At 45.6% G+C, this 22,217-nt stretch overlaps 1 protein-coding gene across 3 annotated transcripts in view; it reads left to right on the forward strand.

Annotated features, from left to right (window-relative positions):
- Trpc7 (transient receptor potential cation channel subfamily C member 7) overlaps positions 1 to 19,805 on the forward strand; it is a 140,035-nt gene extending 120,230 nt beyond the window's left edge. For all 3 annotated transcript variants that reach the window (XM_008831821.1, XM_008831824.1, XM_008831825.1), the window contains 5 exons: positions 4,494 to 4,689; positions 10,731 to 10,952; positions 11,808 to 11,888; positions 17,093 to 17,168; positions 19,174 to 19,805. In XM_008831821.1, the coding sequence (XP_008830043.1) occupies positions 4,494 to 4,689; positions 10,731 to 10,952; positions 11,808 to 11,888; positions 17,093 to 17,168; positions 19,174 to 19,343 (745 nt within the window). In that variant the 3' untranslated portion in view covers positions 19,344 to 19,805. The remainder of the gene's footprint in view (positions 1 to 4,493; positions 4,690 to 10,730; positions 10,953 to 11,807; positions 11,889 to 17,092; positions 17,169 to 19,173) is intronic.
- The last annotated feature ends 2,412 nt before the right edge of the window (positions 19,806 to 22,217 follow it).

Consider the following 22,217-nt stretch of genomic DNA (forward strand, 5'->3'; position numbering starts at 1 on the left):
GGGTGAGAAAAGGAAGGGGCCCTGGTAGCTACCAGAACCTCGGATGTAGCTTTTAACAGCCAGTTGACGTGGAGAGGCACGAGGCTTTTGTAAGGCAAGAGACTTCACAGTAAGCATCAACTAATTCCAAGATACTTTCTTCCTGAAAGCTAGTTCCAGACCTCCTGGTGATGGGCCTTCTGCCCCATGCCCTGGGTTTTGTGGCTCCTGCAAATTGCAGGCAATAAGCCTGGCACAGGGCTCAAACCTACAATCCCAGCATTTAGGAGGCTGAGGCACCTGGATTGCCATGAGTTCAAGGCTAAGCTGCAGTGTGAAACCCTGTCTCAATTGAGTAAGTAAGTCAGTAAATAAGTAGTGGATGACGATTACTACTGAACTCAACCAGCATCATAACTTCACAGGACACTAGGGCCAGTTCCAAGGCCTAAGCCCTTGGGATCAGTTGATGTCTTATTGACCTTCTTCCAAGACCAGCCTTCTTTCTAAGGATCTGTTAAAGTATGCTTCCAAAGCCAAGGCAATATAAATCTTTTCCCACTAAGGGCAGTGAGACCAAGTTTCATTTATTTACTTCCACATATTAAACTAAATACCAGCATGACATCTCACATTAACTATGAAGGTCTTGAAGGTAAAAAGCATAAAATTTTGTCAGGTATGGTGGTGTACAACTTTAATCCCAACACTCGGGAGGCAGAGGCAGGTGCATCTCTGTGAGATCAAGGACAGCCTGCTCTGTATAGTGAGTTCTAGGCCAGCTCGGGCTAAAGGGAGACCCTGTCTCAAAAAAATAAAAAACAACCTTAAAATTTTCATTGAGGTTTGCCTCACAAACACACTCTTTTCTTTCTACTAGGATGTTAATTGTTTTCATATTGATTCATAAGGTCTTTTTGTAGCTGGGTAGTGGCACAGAGCTATGATCTCAGTACTTGATAGGTAGAGGCAAGAGGATCAGTTCAAGGCAAGCCTGGGCTACGTGAGACCATCCCTGAGAAATCCATTATCAGCTGTATGGTTTGAATTTAAATATCCCTATAAGCTCATATGTTTGAACACTTGGTCTCCAGTTGATGGTGCTATTTCGGGAGGTTATGGGACCTTTAATTGCAGGAAATAGATCACTGGGGGTGAGCCTCACTGTTATGGCCTAGTCTGGGTTCCATCTAAGACCCTGTCTGCTTCCTGATCCACTGAGATATGAGCAAACAGCTTCATTCTCCTGCCACTATCGCTATAGCAGCTCCAACAACCATGATACCTTCTCAAATCACAAGCCAAAATAAACCCTTCTCACTGTAAGTTGCTTCTTGTCAGGCATTTGATCACAGCAACAAGAAAAGTAGTTAGAAGCTGGAGAGATGGTTCAGGGGTGAAGAGCACTGACTACTTTTGCAGAGGACCTGGGTTCAGTTTCCAGCACCTACATGGTGGCTAACAACCGTCTGTAACTCCAGTTCCAGGGAATCTGACATCCTCTTCTAGCCTCCACTGGCATTGCACCACATGGGTGCACTTACATGCATGCAGGCGAAACCTACTCATACACATAAAATAAAAATAGATCAAAAAAAATTTTAAAGAAAAGTAATTAATACATCTACCTCATATTTGCAAATTAAAATTCTTTTCTTCCCTCAGTTAGTATTTTGCTTACTGTGTTTTTGATATACTCAAGCATTTTATGTGGTCAAATCTTTCAGTCTTTGCATTAACAGTTTCTGAAACTTCCCCCACACCACACTATATAGTAAATACTCAGCCACATTGTAGTCTAGTTTGGATGAATTTTTTTAGCATTTAACTCTTGAGTTCCATTTGGAATGTATCTAGTTATATTTTGTGAGCTATATTGTGTCACTCACAGCTTAGCCCAGATAATTGGTCGACCAATAAGGTCCCCTCTGCCAAAAATAACTGCAACAAATTAGTCTATTCAGTTAACACACCGAATGCTCCTATCAAGAGGGATGGGCACAAATACAAGACCCCAAACCCCTGAATGGTGACTCTAACCACCCTCTGGTAGAAGCCAGTAGCCTACCTTTTCTTTAAAGGAAGATGTTGTTGCCTCAACTCCTTCTGCCTCATGTAAAGAGGAAACAAGAGCTCTGTCTCTCCAGAACTTGGAAGAGATTATTGCACAGTTTGGTTAACCCTTTCCTGGCCAGCGAGCACTGTTGGTTACCCCTCTACATTGCTAGCTTTCTCTCTGGTGATCCCAGCTAACCCAGGCTTCTTGTCATTAGTCTCCTCGAAATCATGGCCAAGTCTAAGTCCAGAGCTAATCCTTAAACTACAGAATGGATGTGATCAGGGCCTGCACTGATGTTTGTCCTTGACTAGGGTCAGGTAGAAGAGAACAGGAACATCACTTTAGAGATTACATTGTAAATACACTTTTATGAGAACACCTGCTGCCTATGGGCCAGCTCTGCCTCCCTCTGATCACTAACATAGAATGCCTGAATGAAAGAACCAAGGATAGATGAGCGCTCTGAAGCAAAATTCATAGTGAGAAACAATACATGCTAAACCGGGGCCCATTTTCCTTAGCCAAAATTTAGGTTTTCTCTGGATATATTCCATAATTGTTGGCTTCATGAGCATCAGCCAAAGACTTGTGGGGTGGTCCAAGGTAAGATGGAAGACATGTTTAGGTAAACCATCTTCCAGCCATGAGTATCTACTTCTACTGCTCAGGGCAAGTGCGCAGATCTGAGCCAGAGCTGACGGCCCAGCTCTCCCTCAGACAGTGTGTCCTGGACTTTTCACCAGATCCCACTGAGAAGGGAACAGCTGTCCAAGAGACTGTAACCTGTCGATCCTCCCAGAGGATTTGGGCTCATCCAGTACTTTGGGACTCTGTCTGCCCCTCTCTCTTCCACTGAGGAATAACTGAAAATTTCCTTCATAACAGGAGATGGTGAATCTTGCACAGTTAGTGGCATCTTTTCACACAAAATGGATTCCACATCTTGTATGAGGACACAGCATACAGAGCTCAAGTTCTGTAACAGTGGCTCCATACTTAGCCATCACTTCAAAACATGCCACTGAATCCCTTGTAACCCATGCTGAAGTGAATGAAATATTATAATTTCACACTTTTAAAAGAAATAAGAGCTGGAGGAATGGCTCAACCGTTATGAACACTGGCTGCTCTTACAGAGGACTAGTTCCCAGTTCCCACATGGCAGCTAACTCCAGTTTCAGGGGATTTGCTGCCCTCTTCTGGCCTCTGCACATAGCAGACACACACATGGTGCACATATATACATGCAGACAAAACATAACACATTTTAAAAAATCAATCAATCTTTAAGAGGAAAAAAAAGACAAGTAACAATACAGACTCATTTCAGATATCATCTTTTCAGACTCCAGGATGCACAAGGAATGAGCCAAACAGTGGTGTATGCAAACTAACTCACACCCCACACACAGACAGCCCACATACACTCAGGAGAGCTGTTAATTCACATAAGTCAAGAGTGGATTTTTAGCCTAAGTGAAGAATACTAGCATTTTTGTACATTTTCTTAAATATCAATGTTTGAGGGGCACTTTTTTGAGATCTAGTTAATCTTGGCCATTTGTGGGTGAGTGTTGAAAATCTGAAATGTTAGGAGACAAGAAGGAAAAATCCTTTCTTGTAATGTCACTGAAAATTTGGATGCAGACTAGAGATCTGAACTTTACGTTTTCAGATACATAGGCATATTCTAAGCCATCCACCCACAGTCCAACTTTCTGATTAGATTCTACTTAACAAACCTAAGTCATAGCCATAAAGCTAGGACTATGAAAAATGTGCTTGGGCCTCAAAGTCTCAAAGGTTCAAAAAGTCACCTTCTAAAGGCCCGGCCTTCCCTGAATAGCCCTCACAGCTTGTGTAGTGCCTCTACCAGATATGAGTAGTTACGTGGAGAATTACTGCCCACCCATTCCCACCATCATGTCTAACCAGTCCACCCTCGCTTAGAGGAGGAGTTCATTTATCTGACTGGCCCCGTATATGTAAAAATGCAGATAAAAGTGAGCCTACCTCTGGGGACCATGGGATTCACACGAGCTGCTCTGTGCAAGTGCCAGGCACTGATGCCAGCTTGGTCTGTGGACACAAGTCAGGCTGTGTAGTCTGAGAACAGCTGCTTAAGAGGCCACTGCAGGAACAGTGTACTCTCTGAGGCTAATGATAGATACTCAAGAGCAAACATTTGCTCTGTGTTTAATTTTAGGTGTTTGATTATTTACAGCAAGACAAAAAAAATCTCAGTCAGGAGTCCCAACAAACTGAATTAAAAAATAAGAAACTGCTATATAGGATTCTTCCCAAGCCTTCTTAGAAATCTGAATATTTATTATTTCAGAAGTAGGCACCACCAGCCTGGCCCGGCCTGGCTCTGGCTGGTAATGAAAGAGCAGCTTTCATTTAAGAAGTGTGAGCTGGTTCAAACTGCGTGAAAGGACTGTCTGTTTCCTTATAGGGTTGAAGAAAGTTTTAAAACATTGTTTTGGTCCATATTTGGCTTATCTGAAGTGATCTCGGTGGTGCTGAAATATGACCACAAATTCATCGAGAACATCGGCTACGTTCTCTACGGTGTGTATAACGTTACCATGGTAGTAGTGCTGCTCAACATGCTGATAGCCATGATTAACAACTCCTATCAGGAAATTGAGGTAAGACCAGCTCAAGGCTCTCTCTCCCTTGGCTAATCGGTATTGCTGCTTTTAGTAATGGGGGTGATGGTATCATAAGCCCATCTCTTACATGAAGCTAGAACAATAACAGACATTCTTTCTGGACCGCTTTGGAGGTTTCCTGTCAGTCTGCCACATGGCCTATCTCCAGGGCACCACACAAAAGGGCTAACTGAGAAGAGAAAGAACCAGCATCATGCATTGTTTCTCTTTGACATGTGTTTCCTCAAGACATCACACCAGTAGCCCATGGCACATTAGAATGGCTATCAGCCCATGCCCTTCTGCTTGTCCTGAGCTTATTATTATATGCCAGGCCTGTGCTAAGTACTAGAAATACAGTAGTATCTCATAGTCTAGAGGGAAAAACAGGTTAGAGCACCAGTGAGATGCCTCAGTGGGAAAAGGTGCTTACGATCTGAGTTCAATCCCCAGAACCCACATAAAAGTGAAAGGAAAGAATTAACTCCACAAAGTTGTCCTCTGAGCTCTGTATGCGACTCATAGCACATACTTACCCCCCCCACACACACACATACATCGTGCACATGTGCGCACACATGCAAAAATACATTTTAATGTTTAAAAACACAGGTAAGGCAATCAGATTACCATGTTCTGTGGCTAGGGCATCAGCAAAGTGAGGAAAATTGATTTAGAGGCAGGGAGCTTCCAAAGGGGATGCTTGAAAACCATTTAAAGACAAAACTACTTTTCCAGAAAGATAACAGAGTCCAAAGGTAAGTATAGGGCTGGGAATGGGCCTCGTGGGAGAGCGCTTGCCTAGCACTCAAGGCCTTAAATTTCATTCCCAGTAACAGTGGGAGAAGAAAGAGGGAGAGAGGAAAGGAAGGAGGAAGGAAGGAGATTCTTTTCTTTTAAAAAGAAAGTTGAGGATGTAGCTCAGTGGTGAACATTTGCCTAGCAAGGCCACAGATTCAATCCCCAGCACTGTAAGAAAGCAAGAAGTACCAACAGGCAATTTATCAAAATATAAAATGCACAAACCATGAACTATTGATTGCAGTCTGGTTTAGATCATGAAGAAATTAAAAACAACCTAAATGAGCACTAATAGGAATCAATTTAACTAGATTATGATTAATCTGAATGACAGGATATTGAGCAACTCTGTTTAAAGGGGTGGCCAGGGCAAGAAATAGCTCAGCAGGTAGCTGTACCTGTTACCAAGCCCATGACCTGAGTTCCATCCCCAGGACCCACATGGTGGAAGGAGAAAACTAACTCCTGCAAGTTGTCCTCTGACTGTCACACATGCCCCCTGGCATGTGCACATCCACACACATAAACACACAGTATAATAAATAAATACTTTTTAAAGATGAATGTATATGCCTATAACCTCAGCACTTAGCACTCAGAGGCTGAAGTAGGAGGATCAAAAGTTCACGCCCTGCCTAGACCACATACAAGACCATGTTTCAAATAAAAAAGCAAACAGGCTGGAGAAATGACTCAGTGGTTAAGAGCACTGACTGCTCTTGCAGAGGACCGGGGTTTGATTCCCAGCACCCACATGGCAGCTAACAACCTTCTGTAACTCCAGTTCTAGGGAGATCCTGGAGTTACACCCTCTTCTGACCTCTTTGGGCATTGCATGACGTGGGTGCACTTACACACATGCAGGCAATATACTCATGCATATAAAAGAAAATAATTAAATATTTTTTAAAAAGCAAAAACACAGAAAAGACGGAGATTTTTATCTGTGTGATGATAGTGAAGACCTCTAAGTTAGTGTAAAGTGAAAACCAGAGTCAAGTCACATAACCATATATACAGTGCACTGTGACCTATGGAAGAATGCAAGAAGAGGGAATGTACATTCATTTGTGATTATACAAGCATTTGGAAAGAAAAACCTCCTGAAAGAGGCCATAAGAAGGTCATCACTGGGAAGAGCATACACTGCTCTTGCAGAAAACCTGAGTTCAGTTCCCAGCACCCATGATGGAATCCAACATCCTCCTCTGCCCTCTGCTGGGCCCTGCACTTACATGTGCACATACCCACATACATATACACATAACTTTAAAACATAAATAAAAAAGAAAAAGAACAAAGAAGAAGACCCCACTGGGGTTGCCTGCCTGTTGACAGGTAGCGTTGTGGGAGGAGGCTAAGGGATGAGATTCCTTTCAATCCATACCTCCTTATGCTCTACAAATCCTGCCATTGTTCTACATATTCTAAAGTTAAACAAAAGAAGATATAACTTAAAATAAAATGTACTAACTATTCCAAGTCTAGAACTAGATCCATGTCTATGTAACTTTATATGAATGTTCTCACTAAAGAAAAAAATTGGAGGGTCAGGCATGGTGCCTTTAATCCCAGCACTTAGGAGGCAGAGATAGGCCTGGTCTACCTAGTGAGTTCCAAGCCAGGTAGGGCCACAGGGAGACCCCATCTCAAAAAGACTTAAAAAAAAAAAAAAAGAAAAAAAGAAAAGAAAAAGGAAAAAAAATTGGAAAAAGAGTCATAAATATCAAAATGTTTAAGTAAACTGCAGTAAAGTCAGTCACAGGTTGGAATAGCACTAATGGGAAAATTCTCCAAAACTACTAAATGAAAGAAATGCAAGTTGCATTTCTCTAAATACAAGCAGGAAAATTACATATTTACTTAATAATGCAAATACAAACATATAGGGGTGGGGAGTAGAAAAATGACAGCAAAGGATGGGCCCACAGTCTTCCTGTGTGGCAAGGAGTTAGAGGCATAGAGGAGACTCAAACAGGGACTTTCACATGTGTCCGATACACTCTGTACTTATATTAGAAGAAATAATTCTGTATTGTTGTGACTTATTAAAAACACCACAGACTGTGCAGCTTAAACACCAGGCATTTATTTCCTCCTAGTTCTAGAAGCTGGAAGATGGCATCAGGCTGCCCTGTGAGGCCGCCCTCCTTGGCTTGCAGACAGCCTCCCTGCAGCTCTGTCCCTGCGTGGCTCTTCTACCAATCCTATTTGATTAGGGTCCTGCCCTTGTAACCCCATTTAACCTTAACCACCACTTTAAAGGTTCTGTCTCCAAATAGAGTCACATCCTAAAGTACTAGGGGTTAGGGCTGCAATAGATGAATTTTAAGAGGATGCTCTTCTGGTTATAGTATACACCCCCAGAAAGATGTTTCCAGTCTATAGGAACAGCATGTTTGAGACAGGGAGAAGTAAACAGTGTGGTATGCTCAGCACTACAGGAGCACAGACTGTGCAAGAGAATAAGAAGAGGTGAGTGCAGGTAGGGAGCCGATCAAGACACCTAGCTGCTTGTCCTTGGCGCCTCACCCACCCCCGCTCCCTGGAAAACGAGACGCTATTTGGATGGACCAGTGACATAGTTTTAAGACGCATGTTATGTATTTGATCACCTATGAGAATAAACTATTGTCAACTAGTCCTCCAATTCTTCAGGGCCTCAATTTCCCCACATGTAAGAGAAAGCAAATGGTGCTTGAAAAAAATCTGTGGGTTTTTATATTTCCCACCCAGGGTGGTCTGCCACATTGTAACAAGCACATGGTTGACCCAGAGATACCCACTAACCACTTTCTCTCCTGCTCTTACTTACCCATCATCTCCAAGAGTTGCTCACACTTCTCTGTGCCTCTCCCAGTAGCTCATTCCTACCATTTCCCCAATCTGCCTTGCCACTCAAGGTGCTTGAGAACTATCAGCTCTAACATCAGCCATGGGGCAGCCTTTGAACCCCAGGTTAGGTCAGGCCCAACACAAGATCCTCCCTCAGCTTTGGCACATCTTTTGGTCAAGGTCAAACTGATGTGCTGTTTATCTGGTCATGTCATTGGCCAGTCTGTGTGTTCCACAGGACATGTTCCTCCTTAGCATGGGCCAGGCACAGAGTAGGTGCTCATTACACATTTTCTACATGACTAAAAGCTGACAGCTAGGCCTATGCCATGCTACTGAGATAAAAATATTTACTGAAGCCGGGCGTGGTGGCACACGCCTTTAATCCCAGCTTTTGGGAGGCAGAGGCAGGCAGATCTTTGTGAGTTCGAGGCCAGCCTAGTCTCCATAGCAAGTTCCAGGATAGCTGGGGCTACAGGGAGACCCTGTCTCAAAAAAAAAAAAAAAAAAAAAAAATTACTGAAGCCTTACTCAATATCTGACCACTGTTAAATGCCTTTTATACACTAATTCCTTTAACTCTCACAACTTCTATGAAGTAGGTATTATGGTATGCCTATTTTTATAGATGATATATTTGAGACCCAGAAAAGCTAAGGTCAGCTGCCATAGTTGCACAGCTAGTAAGGACCATGGTTAGGATTTGAACTCATACAGGCTCCAGAAGCCACATTCTTATCACTGTCCCACTTCCTCCCATCTCCAGTGTCTCTGTTATACCTCTGTCATATGGGGAGACCAGGGGTGACCCCTCCCCTCACAAAGCTTATAGTCTAAAAGATCCTTGCAGTAAGTCTCCATGTAGTCCAGGTCAGATATAGATCCCCAACAAAAGCAGAGAGGTGGTTCCTCCCTTATACCCTTGCTGGGCTCACAGTGCCTTGTAATATGTATAGCCACTGCCTATGCAAACAAGCACATACATGATACCTACCTAAGGAGTACATGAAGGAGACACTGTTACCTTCATTGAGTGAATGAGCAAGCTTAAAACATAGCTAAAGTCACATCATTAATAAGGGGCTTTGAAACCAGATATATCTGATTCCAAATTCCATCACTAAATGAGTGAATATATGTACAATTAAAAATAAAAGTTTAAGCGTGACGTAGTGGCCCATGCCTTTAATTCTAGCACTCAGTAGGCAGAGGCAGGTAGATCTCAGTGAGCCTGATCTACATAGTGAGTTCCAGGCCAGCTGGGATCACAGGGAGACTCTGTCTCAAAAAAAAAAAAAAAAAAAAAAATCCAAAAAATAAATAAAATTAGTTAATTAAGTTTTAAAACCCTCAAAACTCACCCTGTTTCCTGGCTTAAGACTACCCTCCTAGGACAGATAGGCTCAGGGAGCCTACCTATAGGAAAAAACAGGCCTGCTGGCTCAGGTCCATTCAGTGTTCCAGAGTTGACACCAAGTCAGGAGAAGCAAATCCTCACTTCTAATCTAGCCCGACTGCCAGAGAAGAGGAAGTGGCTGGAGAACCTCCCACAAAGCCAGACCCTTGAGTTACACGCTGGTCCTCCTAGCTTCCTCCACCATCACTCTGAGCACTAAGACTACACTTTTAATATATACATTGTATTGTCCTGTGTGGTCTCCACTAACTACAATGACCATGGAGCACTTGAAATCAAGCTAGTCCAAACTGAGGTATGTTGTATTAAATTCATACTAGATCTCAGAAATCTAGTATGCAAAGAAAAAAAAATCTATCTCGTTAGTAATTTTTTAGTGATACTATGGATTCAATCCACATTCTAAGCATGCACTATACCACTGAGCTACACCCCCAGCCATAACTTTTATAGCAATTATTTATTGAAATGTCACCATTTCAGATCAATTCAATAAAATATATTATTGAAGTTAATGTCACCTGTTCCACTTTGTTTTCTTTTACAATGTGGCATAGAAAATTTCAAAGTTCTTAAGAGGTTCACCTTTGAGGTTCACAATACATTTCTGGGTAACACTCCTTTAAGTGAGAAGTAACTGACACTGTGGCGATTAGTGAATCCACTAGCCGAGCAGCTGGGAGAGTTCTTTAAGCTGCAAGTGGAATACACTGATGAAGATACAGAGCAGACAGAGTAGGAGGGAAGCGGCAGTCACCATGAGCCCCCGGGCAGGTGAAGAGCTTTAGGGGCGATGCATACACACGCGGTCTCAGTGAGAGTAGGCCCCATCCTGTACCATCACCAACAGGGCAGACATCCACAGACCCACCAGTCCTGTCTAGAAGTCTGCCCTCATGCTATAGACTAAATCTGCTGTGCTCATACCATGCTGGAATGTTGTTGTGCCTTTTCATGGTGTGTCACCGACTCCCTTGTTCCACAGGAAGACGCGGACGTGGAGTGGAAATTTGCTCGAGCCAAACTCTGGCTGTCTTACTTTGACGAAGGAAGAACTCTACCTGCTCCTTTTAATCTAGTGCCAAGTCCTAAATCCTTTTATTATCTCATAATGAGAATCAAGATGTGCCTCATAAAATTCTGCAAATCTAAGGCCAAAAGCTGTGAAAACGACCTTGAAATGGGCATGTTAAATTCTAAATTCAGGGTAGGTGGTATCTGGTTTACAGGGTTAGAAAAGGCAGTGGGATGGAGCTGGAGAGGTGGCTCAGCGGTTAAGAGCACTGACTGCTCTTGAAGAGGACCCAAGTTCGATAAAGCACTCACATGGCAGCTAGCAATCTTCTGTAACTCCAGCTCCAGGGGAATTCGATGCCCTGTTCTGATCTCCAAGGGTATTGCCTGGCACGACACGGGTGACTTACATGCAGGCAGTACACTCACACAAAAAATAAAAATAAGAAATAAAATATTTTTTAAAAAGGGCCGTGAGAGGTTAGGGTAGGGGCTTGTGTGTTCGATTCAGACAGTGGCCCCTGGTACTAAGCAAGCAGGGATCTGCAAATGGACATTGCCTGGCCGCATCTGCAAGGGACAATCACAAAGCCCCACCCCGCAGAAGCCTCCTGGGTCCCAAATCCCTTAAAGGGGCTTACTGCTAGGGGCTTAGCAAGCTACCTGCTACCTGGAAAGCCACGGCCCCAGTGAAGGGAGCATCTTAGTGGAAATGGAAGTGGAATAGCTTTTCATAAAGTATCCAGAGAATGAGCCCTGAGGTTCCCTGCCCATCTCTTCTGCAGTTTCTTAGAGTTTATTAGTGTGATAGAACCTCTGAGGTATTCTAGAGGAAGGACAGGTAACTCAGGCCTTCCAAAACCATGTGGGCCAACAACATTCTGTCACCATGACCACCCTGTAGAAACTTAGTTCCTAGGAGCAATATTCTAGGAAGCCAGGCAGCTTCCAAATCAGTTTCCAGAAGGTCCCCTATAGAGCAGGCCCTGAATGTAGAGATTGTTAATTCAAGTCCCGTCATACATGTTTATACGTTTCTTTGTTCCAGAAGACTCGCTACCAAGCTGGCATGAGGAATTCTGAAAACCTGACAGCAAATAACACTTTCAGCAAGCCAACCAGATACCAGGTAACCCCTTTACCTACGTGCAGGCAGAAGGAGATGTCACTAGGATGGATTTAGTCACATGGCTGTGTCATCCTCCAGAGCACAGCACCCTTCCTTCACTGAACTGGTATTTACTGAGTACCTGCTATATACCAGTTGCTGCACCACTTACTGAGGAGACAGACCTGGTTCCCACTTTAGTGGCACCTCCAGGCTAGTGAAGGGGAGACAAAAAACAAGTGAACACAGAGTAGCACATAGCATCAAACTAGTAAAAGAACCAAGACGCAAAGAATAGGGTTCAAAATGGAGAAAACCGGGAAACCCTGGCTGGAGGGGGCATCTTCCTGGAGAGGCAAGTTGGCCAAGACCTCAGCCAGGAAAAGGGGACAGACATGGGGACCTTCGAGGTAGAAGAGGAGCAGCTGCAAAGGTCTCAAGCAGCTGGAGGCAAGAGTGGAAGGACATGAGCTCAGAAGGAAGGCAGAGCCCTGTCACTGCCAAGCTAGGGACATCATCCAATGTCTTCTAAGGTCTAGCAGAGGAGGGTAACTCTGCAGAGGACCAAAGATGGTAGCACAGTACTTAGCTTCAGTGAGCAGAGACAGGCGATCAGGGAGGAGGATGTGCCTGTTGTTTGGAAATAAGGGACAGTGGTTCAACCGGGATGTGTGACTTGAGCAGTGGAGAAAAACAAGTAAATACAATGTACGTTCTGGACACACAGCCAGTAAAACTGGTACTGGGGTGGGCACAAGGGAGAGTCCCAGGTGTGTCTCTCAAGCAACCAGACGGATCTTAGGATCGTCATTGAACACCTGTCCCTAGACTGCCAGCCTGCTGAGATTGCTGTTATAAACATCGGTAAAAGCTCCTCTGTGCTTGCAATCTTTGTATCACTTCTGGAAATCAATACCAACTCTCTGTATCCATTTGAACCAGCTCCAGAGCCACAGATAAATGGTACCTACAGGCTAGCAAATGTAAAGGCCATTCTTTCCCTGCCTCCCCCACCATCACCAGCTTTGTCTGCGTTCATCATTTCTTAGGGCTGTAAATGTGATGCTGTCCTGAGTTTCCCTTTGGGCTGAGGTGAGAAGGTGACACCCCTAGTGCCAGCTTCCCGCAGGGAGCAGTTACAGACTTGGCATCTTGCAGACACAGGTCCCTAATTGAATCTCCTCGTCCATGTTTCAGAAGCCAGCTGTGCCGAGAGGAGGATTTAATTGTACAATTAGGAAACAGCTCATCCTTCAAAGCACTTATAGTTTTATCAGATGACATGAACTAAAAATTGGCAATGGGCACATCTCGAATTTAATCATGCACAAAATTGGGACTGCCCAGTTTGATCCGCTTTGAGTTATTTCACTGGCTAAATCCTTTGGTCAGTGGAAGGATTTTTTTCTTCTCAGCTTTTCAGAGAGAAGTACAGATTATCTATGTCACAGAAAGGATAGAAAATCCTAATGGGTTTGGCCAAATCTCTCCAGGTTTCGAGCTACTGAGATAAAGGAAGACTGATTGTATGAGAATTTCCTGTCCCCAGGATGAAACACAATCAGCCGCAGAGCCATCTTGTGTCTGTCTTCCATCATCACAGGTTCAGTTCTTCCTGCCTCAGATCTCCAGAGGAGTTCCTGCTGTGATTACAGAGATTGGCTGGCTTGCAGCTTCAGGCTAGGGATGACCTTGGAAAGCTCTGCTCTCCTTGTATTTTGTCTGTTGGAGAAAAGCCCCAGGCTACTTACACAGGAAAGCACAGAGGCATTAGAGGGAAGGGACTGAGGACAGTGGGGCTAGGAGCACCCTGCTTTTGCACATGGGCACTTTATTGGACCTTCTGGACTGTGTTTCAGCATCTTCCCGAGCCATTGTCATCTGCTTAGGATAGAATCAACCTTGAGCTGACCCTAAAGGACATCTGGCAGCAAACTGGACACTAGTGTAGGTGTCCTCTCTCCAAACACCCACAAAATAGATCCTTCACTCCATTTTACAGCTCCTTGGCTGAAGCCCCACAGCTGCTTGTGACCCATCCGACTCAGAAGCTGCCCAGGGACTGGGCTGCTGTGCATCTCCATACTGCTGCTCCAAGACTTCCTTAGCCCCTTGCCTTGCCAGACCCTGACAGTCTTTAGGGTGAGATCTGTTTGAGCCTCCAAGCCTAGGGTGAGGAGGAGTAGGAGGAGGCCCTTGAGTATAGTTGCTGTCACCGGTGGCAACAGGTAAAGCCAAAGGTCCATTTGAGAGTTCTCCAAAGCTGGCTTGCCAAATCTTGGCCCCACTGGGAGCATCCAGGCTTCAGGCTTGACCCAGGGCAGTTTCCAGAGTGCAGCTCCCAGGACCAGCTCTCTTCTCTGGACCAGATCTGTCAAGGAGAGCATTTTCCAACCACTCCATACTTGGAGCCCTGGCAGCCCCTCCTTGCAGAGTCCATGTTGTCTACCGTGCACATACCAAAGGGAAGCTCAAGGCCATGAGGACACAAAGTCTCTAAGGACAGTGGATGATCACAGTACTTCCCTGAGGGTGCTTCTCCCCTAGGCAGAAACTTGGGGGTGAGGAGCAAGGTCAAAGGGTCCCTGCACGGCTGTCATTCTCACCCCCGATCTGCTTGCACAGGAAGCCTCTAGAATCTTAATGCATGTTGAGGACTTCAAAGCAAACCTTTGCTTTTCTACCCTTTGAACCCCAGGTCCACAGAAACCCCACTCAGATCAAGCACATCAGGGGCCAGGTGGCCCCTTCTGCGGCTATGCCAGCATCCCTGTCCCCCACAGGTAACCACGGATGAGGTTACCCAGCAGCTGAAACCTAATAAGGCTCCATTCTACATGAAAAAGGAACCCAGCGGCAGCCCAACCCCAGTGACTAAGGGGATCCAGTTACTGAGCAATGTGTCTCATTCCCTAAACCATTAGGGAATTAGCCTTTTTCTGTGGTTTAGACAAAGCCCAGCTTTGGTTTCCATTTTGGCTGAATCGTGTGTCTTCAACTTCCCATCTGTATGGATGTGGAGAAGTCACCTCACTCTCTGAGCCTCTAAGTCCTCACCTGTAAGTGACAGTTCTCCTCACCTGAGTTTCTGGGGAAATTCAGGGAGATCATTGTTGTGAACAGGACTGACATTGCTGTGGTCTGTGGGATGCAGTCAGCATGCTTGTCTCTGTTTCTTTTTTCTTCTTTTCTCCCTTCCTCCTGGAGGCATGTGAGCTGGATCTCATCAATTCAGAACAAATAGAGTTTGACAGGCATGTCTTAGGATGATAGTAACCATAGCCCTTGGAATATTTTTAAAGAAGCAGTTTGACTGTGTGGCTCTGGAGCACAGAACATGCTAACTAGGGCTGTGGTGGCTTCTGTACCCACAAAAGAGTTCCATTCAACACCCCTGAACTGCTAGGCTCTGCCTTACCACTTTCCATCATAAATAGTAAAGCTCTTTAATCAACAGATTCAGCAACGGAAGAACCATTTGTTTATTTGCTTTACTGAAACAGGGTCTTACTGTGTATCCAGTCCTGGAACTGTCCCTGGAACTCTGCCTCAAACTCCTGAGTGTTGGAATTTGGGGTGCATAGATCACACCCAGCCAGGAACCCTTAATAACTTAGGCTTGCCTGGAAAGGCAACAAACTTTAGGTAATTCCATTTCACTTGTGTCAGCCTAAAAATGTACAGTAGATGAGTATTCTGGGTTTCTTAGGATAACAAGTACTTAGGTATCTTCCATTTTCTTCTATGAGAATTAGATGGGAAGAGTTTTTATTTTTGCTTTGTTTGGCTTGTTTCTCCACTGAAGGTGGTAAGAGACAGGCACATATTCCCGTAATGCATATAACATGCTTGGCTGACTGGAAGAGACGCCAAAGAAAGGAAGGAATGCACTTTAATCACTGTTGTGCTGACACACACCTTGTGAGGAGGGTGGCTTGCTAATGAGCTGTTCCCACCACACAAACCATACAGCCAGGGGACAGAAACCCACAGGCACAGGCAGAGGAGGGCACACTAGCTTTACTGAGTTCATGAGGGACATGGGCGAGAGCCTTAGCTTAGTCTAGGTGAAGTCTTGGAACCTCACTCTGGAGACATCTTAACAAAGTCTTCTCTACCAGGGGCATGGAGAGAACTGTCAGATGATGAGGGAAGTGAGTTGAAGCTTTTTGCACCGAGTTCGCGTGTACCTTACTTACAGGAATTTATTTCCAGAGTCCATGTTGTCAGAAAGAATTTAGCAACCTGCATGAGGTCACACAGCAAAGCTGGGAACCAAATTCAGGTCCCTAAAGCCTTCTTCAGTCTAGAAAATTCAGCCTATGTCCTCTTGGTTCTAGGTTTGATCAGGTGAGCAGACCACTGGACAGGTGGGAGGGGCACCAGGGAACAGGGACCCCCCGCCCTTCTCTCCCATTGCTGCTCATCTCAAGAGTCAGAAGTCTCAGCTTCCAGAATATTTTTAAATCCTGTGATTTCACAGGAACCCTGGAATAACTAGCTGACAAAATCCAAAGTTCAGCTCCTCAGTCTTCCTGACACTTGGCACTATTCTTGGTGTCTCTTGAGTGTAGTTCATGGTACGTTCACTTGAGGAATACATACCTGTCTGCTATATGGGAGCTGAGGGCCAAACCCCTGTCTCTAGCATAACTGGTCATGCAGGGTCAGGCCGGTGGGAAGTAATTGCTCCATAAAGGTCTCCGGAGACCCAGTTGAGACTGCTGCTTCTGCTCGCAGCAAGTTTCCAAGGTACAGTAGACTTGTCCTGCCTAGCCCTGACCTCTGCATCAAGTGAGTCTCCTCTCATGAACAGCACACCTCTCATTGTCACCTCTAAGGGTAGCAGTTATGTGGGCTGACCTAAGACTTCCCAGCATTCCCTCCTTCTGAAATGGAACTGAGGTCCAGGACACGGGGCATGACTGGCTAGGACAAAATCGGGCCTCCGGCCTCAAGCAATGCCGTGTAGCCAAAATGGTTCTCCCTTCCTCTGTTCTTGGTTCATCTTCCTGTCACTGGGAAGTGTTCCTGTTCTTACCTCCTGGGAGGTAGAGAAACTAAGCAGAGCTTGGCCACGCTCCCACCAGGCAGAGCACCCTCAGAGAGAGATACCAGCCTGCTGGTGTACCCTGCTGACTCCTCAGGGGCTCTGAGGGAAGGAGGCCTTGGGCCACACTGTGGACTGTGTGGCCTCTGAGCCCTTTCCTTGCTTCTCATTTCAGAAAATCATGAAGCGGCTCATAAAAAGATATGTCCTGAAGGCCCAGGTGGACAGAGAAAATGATGAAGTCAACGAAGGTAAATGAGGGCCCTAAAGCAATCTTACTGTAAGTGCTACAGGTCAGAGAAGTCAGTCATGGTTCTTCCAGGGCTGAAATCACAGTGAAGTTGGGGTGCGATGTCCTTTCTGGAGACTCCCCTTCTCTTCAGTGTGGACAGAGGCATTCTAGTAGTTGGAAGGACAGAGGTTTTTATCTCCTTGCTGCTGCAGCCACTGGATCACCCTCCAGTCTCTGCACTTGACCCACCTCATAGATCCTCCACATCCTCTCACCAGCTCCTCTCCTGCCAAGCATCTGTCAACCAGTTCTGGACCACTCCTCTCCCTGCCTCCTCCTAAGGAGAGAGGTGATTAGATCGGCTCCACCTGGATAACCTGAACACACTCCTTATTTTAAAGCCTGATTAATACCTAATTCCACGTGTCACCTTTGTTCCTGTTTGCCATTAACATTCTCAGGTAGACCACCAGAGATCATGATGTGGGCATCATGGAAGTGAGAGCTGTTACTCTGCCTTCCACAGTGATGGCCCCCTCACTTGGCCTCAGGCCCCTTGAATTTCAAATAGCCTAGAATCCCACCACTCACACCTCTTCATGTGGGCACACAAGGGGCAGCCGGTATCCCATTTTCAGAACCTACCACTAGGTCAGATCCAGCTGCCCATCCTGCCTGTTCTGGGTTCCTAGACTCAAACAACAGCAGTGCTTCTCACCTCAGCACTAGCTGCTCAAAGTGCAGATCTCAGACCTAAAGCATCAGCCTGTCTGCAGCGGGGCTTAGGGATCAGCATTACATAGACAACAGCACCAGGTGACTCATACCCACTGGAGTTCTCATCTCCACCATTTGCACTGCGTGGGTTCTTTTCCAGTCTGTCTTAAGCAATTATTCTTAACTGAAAAATCAAGTGCCTTATACTATCATGAATCTCCATGAAATATGTAGGATATATATTTGCTACCCAGAAAGACCCTCATCCATGACTGAAGATGCCCTGCATCCTCCTTCACTTCAGCCCATTTACCTACCACTCCTTGGGGACCTCAGTTATAATGCGGTCAGGTGTCGTGCCAGCCAGCCTTAAGCAGTGTGTGACTGTGATTACATGAGTGCACCTGATACACAAAGGGGTTACCCAGTTATCATTTCATCCTAGGTGACAGCATAAGCCTGGACTCAGTGAAGCCCTCTGATAAAAAATAGGGGGGGGTGCATTTGTGAGGGGACCCAATTGTGTTTGTGTAAGATCTCTGCATTTTATATATTCAAACATGCCTGCATTATTGCCAGGAATAACATACCCACAGGCAGTGGACTCCCATCTGAGTCAAGTCTAAAACATGAGGAAAGAACCTTTCAAATCCCTTCTGTGCTTAATAAAAAGATTCGCACAGCCCAGACCCATTGGGCTTCTGTGGGTCACTGTAGAAAAAGAAAATAAAAGTGACTGGTTGGTAGCCCCTGTGACAGGAGGAGGAGGCAGTGGCAGGCATCAGGGAGGCCAGGCTGCTGCAGGAACTAACAGAAGCTGCTCTGGGCATCTGGTGAGCTCTGAAGCTGCACCCACTGTGTGAAGCCCTTGTCTCAGGTGCTTGGGTCTCCTCTGCAAATATCCACAGAACCCAACAGAGCACTGTGAAAATAAATGTTCCAGTTAATGAGCATATTGCTCAGTCCTGAATTCTACCTGCAGTGACTCTGAGACCAACATTCAAACCACCAGTGCATGAAACAGGTGCCAGACAGTTCAAAGCCCTGATCTCTACTTCTTCACACTGTACAGGGAGAGGCCTTCCAGGAATGGGAGGAGTGGTCGTGTGGTTCTTCCCTAATGGGAAACTGGGTGCAAGTGAATGTATGTGTTCTTCCCTGGCAAGAAGCTGGGTGGCACCTAGGTCAGATGGAGCCCCCACTGCCTCACCTCCACCCTAGGTGGTGCTGGACCGACCTGCATGCATGTGGCAGGAACACCTTCCCTCTTTGTGCTCATACTCAACAACCCTCCCGTGTCCTTGCAGGTGAATTGAAGGAAATCAAGCAGGACATCTCGAGCCTGCGCTATGAACTTCTTGAAGAGAAGTCCCAAGCTACTGGCGAGCTGGCAGACTTGATCCAACAGCTCAGTGAGAAATTTGGAAAGAACTTAAACAAAGACCACCTGAGGGTGAACAAGGGCAAGGATATTTAGTGGCCTGATGGGCACCTGTGACTTCTACCAGCATTCCAAGGCCAGGCTAGATGCCCTGGCCCCAACCCTGTTGGGGAGGGATTCCATTCCACTCCCAGGGACACAACACGAGGGGATCCACTGGCTCTGTCCTGGGCACATGGCTGATATCTCCAGCCAAGGACCTGCCTGGACTCAAAATGGTGAAACTAGGCTGTTGGGAAGGAAAAGCTACCAAAGGTGGGGAAGTGCCACCAGACACATATGAGGCCTCTCATCCAGCCTCGGTGACCAGGGCAGGAGAAGGCCATCTTGGATGCACACGTGTGTCCTCCCACTGCCCTCAGGACCCCAGCTCTGGCTGTGTCCTGGGAAGACAACCCACCCATCCCATGAGTCCTTTCTCATTCCTTCCTTCCACATACACATCCAACCAGAACCAGGAGGTGACCTGTGATCTATCTATTCTTAAGTGCCAGATGAGAACCCAGATAGCCTAATAGCAAAATAGTTCTATTTGTTTATAAAAAAAAGTTTAAAAATACTAAATCAAAAATTGTACTGTAGAGAAAAGTTGTCATTGTTTAGAGAACAACAAAATCCAAATAATGTATTTTTACCTTTATTAAGATTATCTTGTATTTACTATTTTTACCTAAAATGAGAAGAAATAAATTACCTCATAAAAACCTAAAGATCTCTGTAGATGTACTGCTGGGCCATCTGTGCCCACCCGAAGCTGGCTTGGGAACCATTCCTTGGCACTGGGGATGCTTGAGAGAAGCCCCATAGCCACAACCTCCCAAAAATTGGAGCCCTTCTTCCCATCCCCAGGCCTGGTGACCCCAGCCTCTACAAGGTCAGTAAGTGGGTAAAGGAAATGGAGAGGAAAGTGATTCATTGTTCCTGGCCCTTCTTTGGAGCCTCTTGTGCTGCCTGGTGTAGGAGATAGGGCCAAGCTCCAGCAATAAAGCCCCACATCTATCCGAAGGGACCTATGAGAGAGTAGGGAGAACAACCACCAGAGGGAGCCCATCCCCAAACAATGTGCCTTACCAAGTGCGTTGGAGAAGATGCCGTAGGATGGGAGGGATGCCCACTGGTTCCAAAGCATAACTGGTAATGGTAGCAAGAGGTGCTGAGCACGTACTGTGTTACCATGCTCAGGATTTCCCACGTATCAGGTCCCTGAATCTTTGCAACAACCCTGGAAAGAATAAGATTCCAAATTCAAATACCTGGAAGATACGCTGCACGGGAAAGAGAAAAACAGTATGTATAGACGTGCATTTGTACACCCACACATATGTGTGTATGTATCTATGTACATATATGTAGATGGTAACCAATGTGTGATGAATCCATTTTTCAACTTTACAATAGTGTCAAAGCTCTGTGCATTCAGTAGGAACCATACTTTTCAGTTTGAATGTTGCTGGGCTATTGATACATAGTGTAATACCATCTCATGACACTGTGTGGAAGCACTCCCAGTCAACAACGTGATCGCACAGGTAGATAACCAACACTCTACAGTGAATTTGGTTGCTAGCATTTTGGGGTACAGGTAGTCCATGAACTACTCAGCATTTTATTAGAAGATAGGTTTTCTGGTGACTTTGACCAACTCTAGCTAATATTAGACTTCTGAGCATGTTGAAAGCAGGTAGTTAGCCACACTGTGCTTGTTTATGAGGCTGAATGCATTAAATGCATTTTTATTGACAATATTTTCAATTCATGATGGATTTGGAGATGTAGACATGGAGTCGGTCCCAGCGTTGAGCAGGGCAGGGCTGGGCTCTGGCCAGGTACACAGTCATGCCCTCCTGATTGATGCTATTAGTACTTCAGGCCTTTTGCCAGCTCTTCCCATTTCAAGTGGGAGGTCAACCATTCGTTGGGCATTTGGAAGCTGAAATAGGCCGCTGAGAAGTTTCCACATCTAGATCCTCCCTTGACTGCACCACCACCCCGTGTTCGAGCAATATGCACACACTGTATCTATGGGCACCTCAGGCACACTACATGAATAATAAATTCCATCTTTTATCCCGGAGTCAGCGGAAGGACTGGAGGTGAGTGCCTTTCAGTCTATATGGCGGTTCTTGAGATGGCCTGTCTCTGGAGAGAATGCCTGTCACTTTTCTCATGTCCTCCTCCAAGGCCCAGAGCCTGCACAAGATAAATGAATGCATTCAGCTGGTATTGGCTTGGTCTCCGGCTAGGTCCCCCATGTGTCCAGCAGGTCTCTTTTTCAAGCCTGGACTCTGAATAGAGAAGTGTCCATGCTTGGTAGGAAGAGCAAATAATTTTCCCCGGGGGATAAATTACCAATGTTTCCAGAAGATTTCCTCTCAGACCTCCCACTTATCTTTGTCAGATGCTAATAAATACTTCTGAGATGCCTTATCCAGTTTCCCTATCTGCCTTCAACCAGAGGCATTTGGCAACCCTGTTTTCAAACTGTATGGCATCCTTCTCCTAACAAACATGAGTTTCAAATCTACTCCTTATAAAGATAAAGGAAAATAAGTCTCAGTGCGTAAATAAAACTGGAAAAGAAACTGGTACCATCCATCTGGCATTCAGTGCCATATCTGAGAGATAGAGCTGGTCCAGGAATGGCCTCATGGCATAACAGATGGAGGAGAGGAGGTCCAGGGGTCTGGTCATGAGCAGAGAGCCTCCAACTGAGGCCTGGCAGTGCTCACCATCCTAGAGCTTAGTGATTTTCCAGATAGGGACGACCTCCCTCATCTGCCCTATGTCCTTGGCCCACATTGAGTTAACAGCAGAAGAAGCCGCTCTTGGAAGCATGGACCGGACAATGAAGAACGCAGCACAGTGCAGCTCAAGGGCAGATGGAGAGGCGCTTCCTGTGGTGGCACTTCC

The sequence above is a fragment of the Nannospalax galili genome, unplaced genomic scaffold (genome assembly GCF_000622305.1).
Source record: "Nannospalax galili isolate Female #2095 unplaced genomic scaffold, S.galili_v1.0 scaffold735, whole genome shotgun sequence".
Taxonomy (NCBI): Eukaryota; Metazoa; Chordata; class Mammalia; order Rodentia; family Spalacidae; genus Nannospalax; species Nannospalax galili.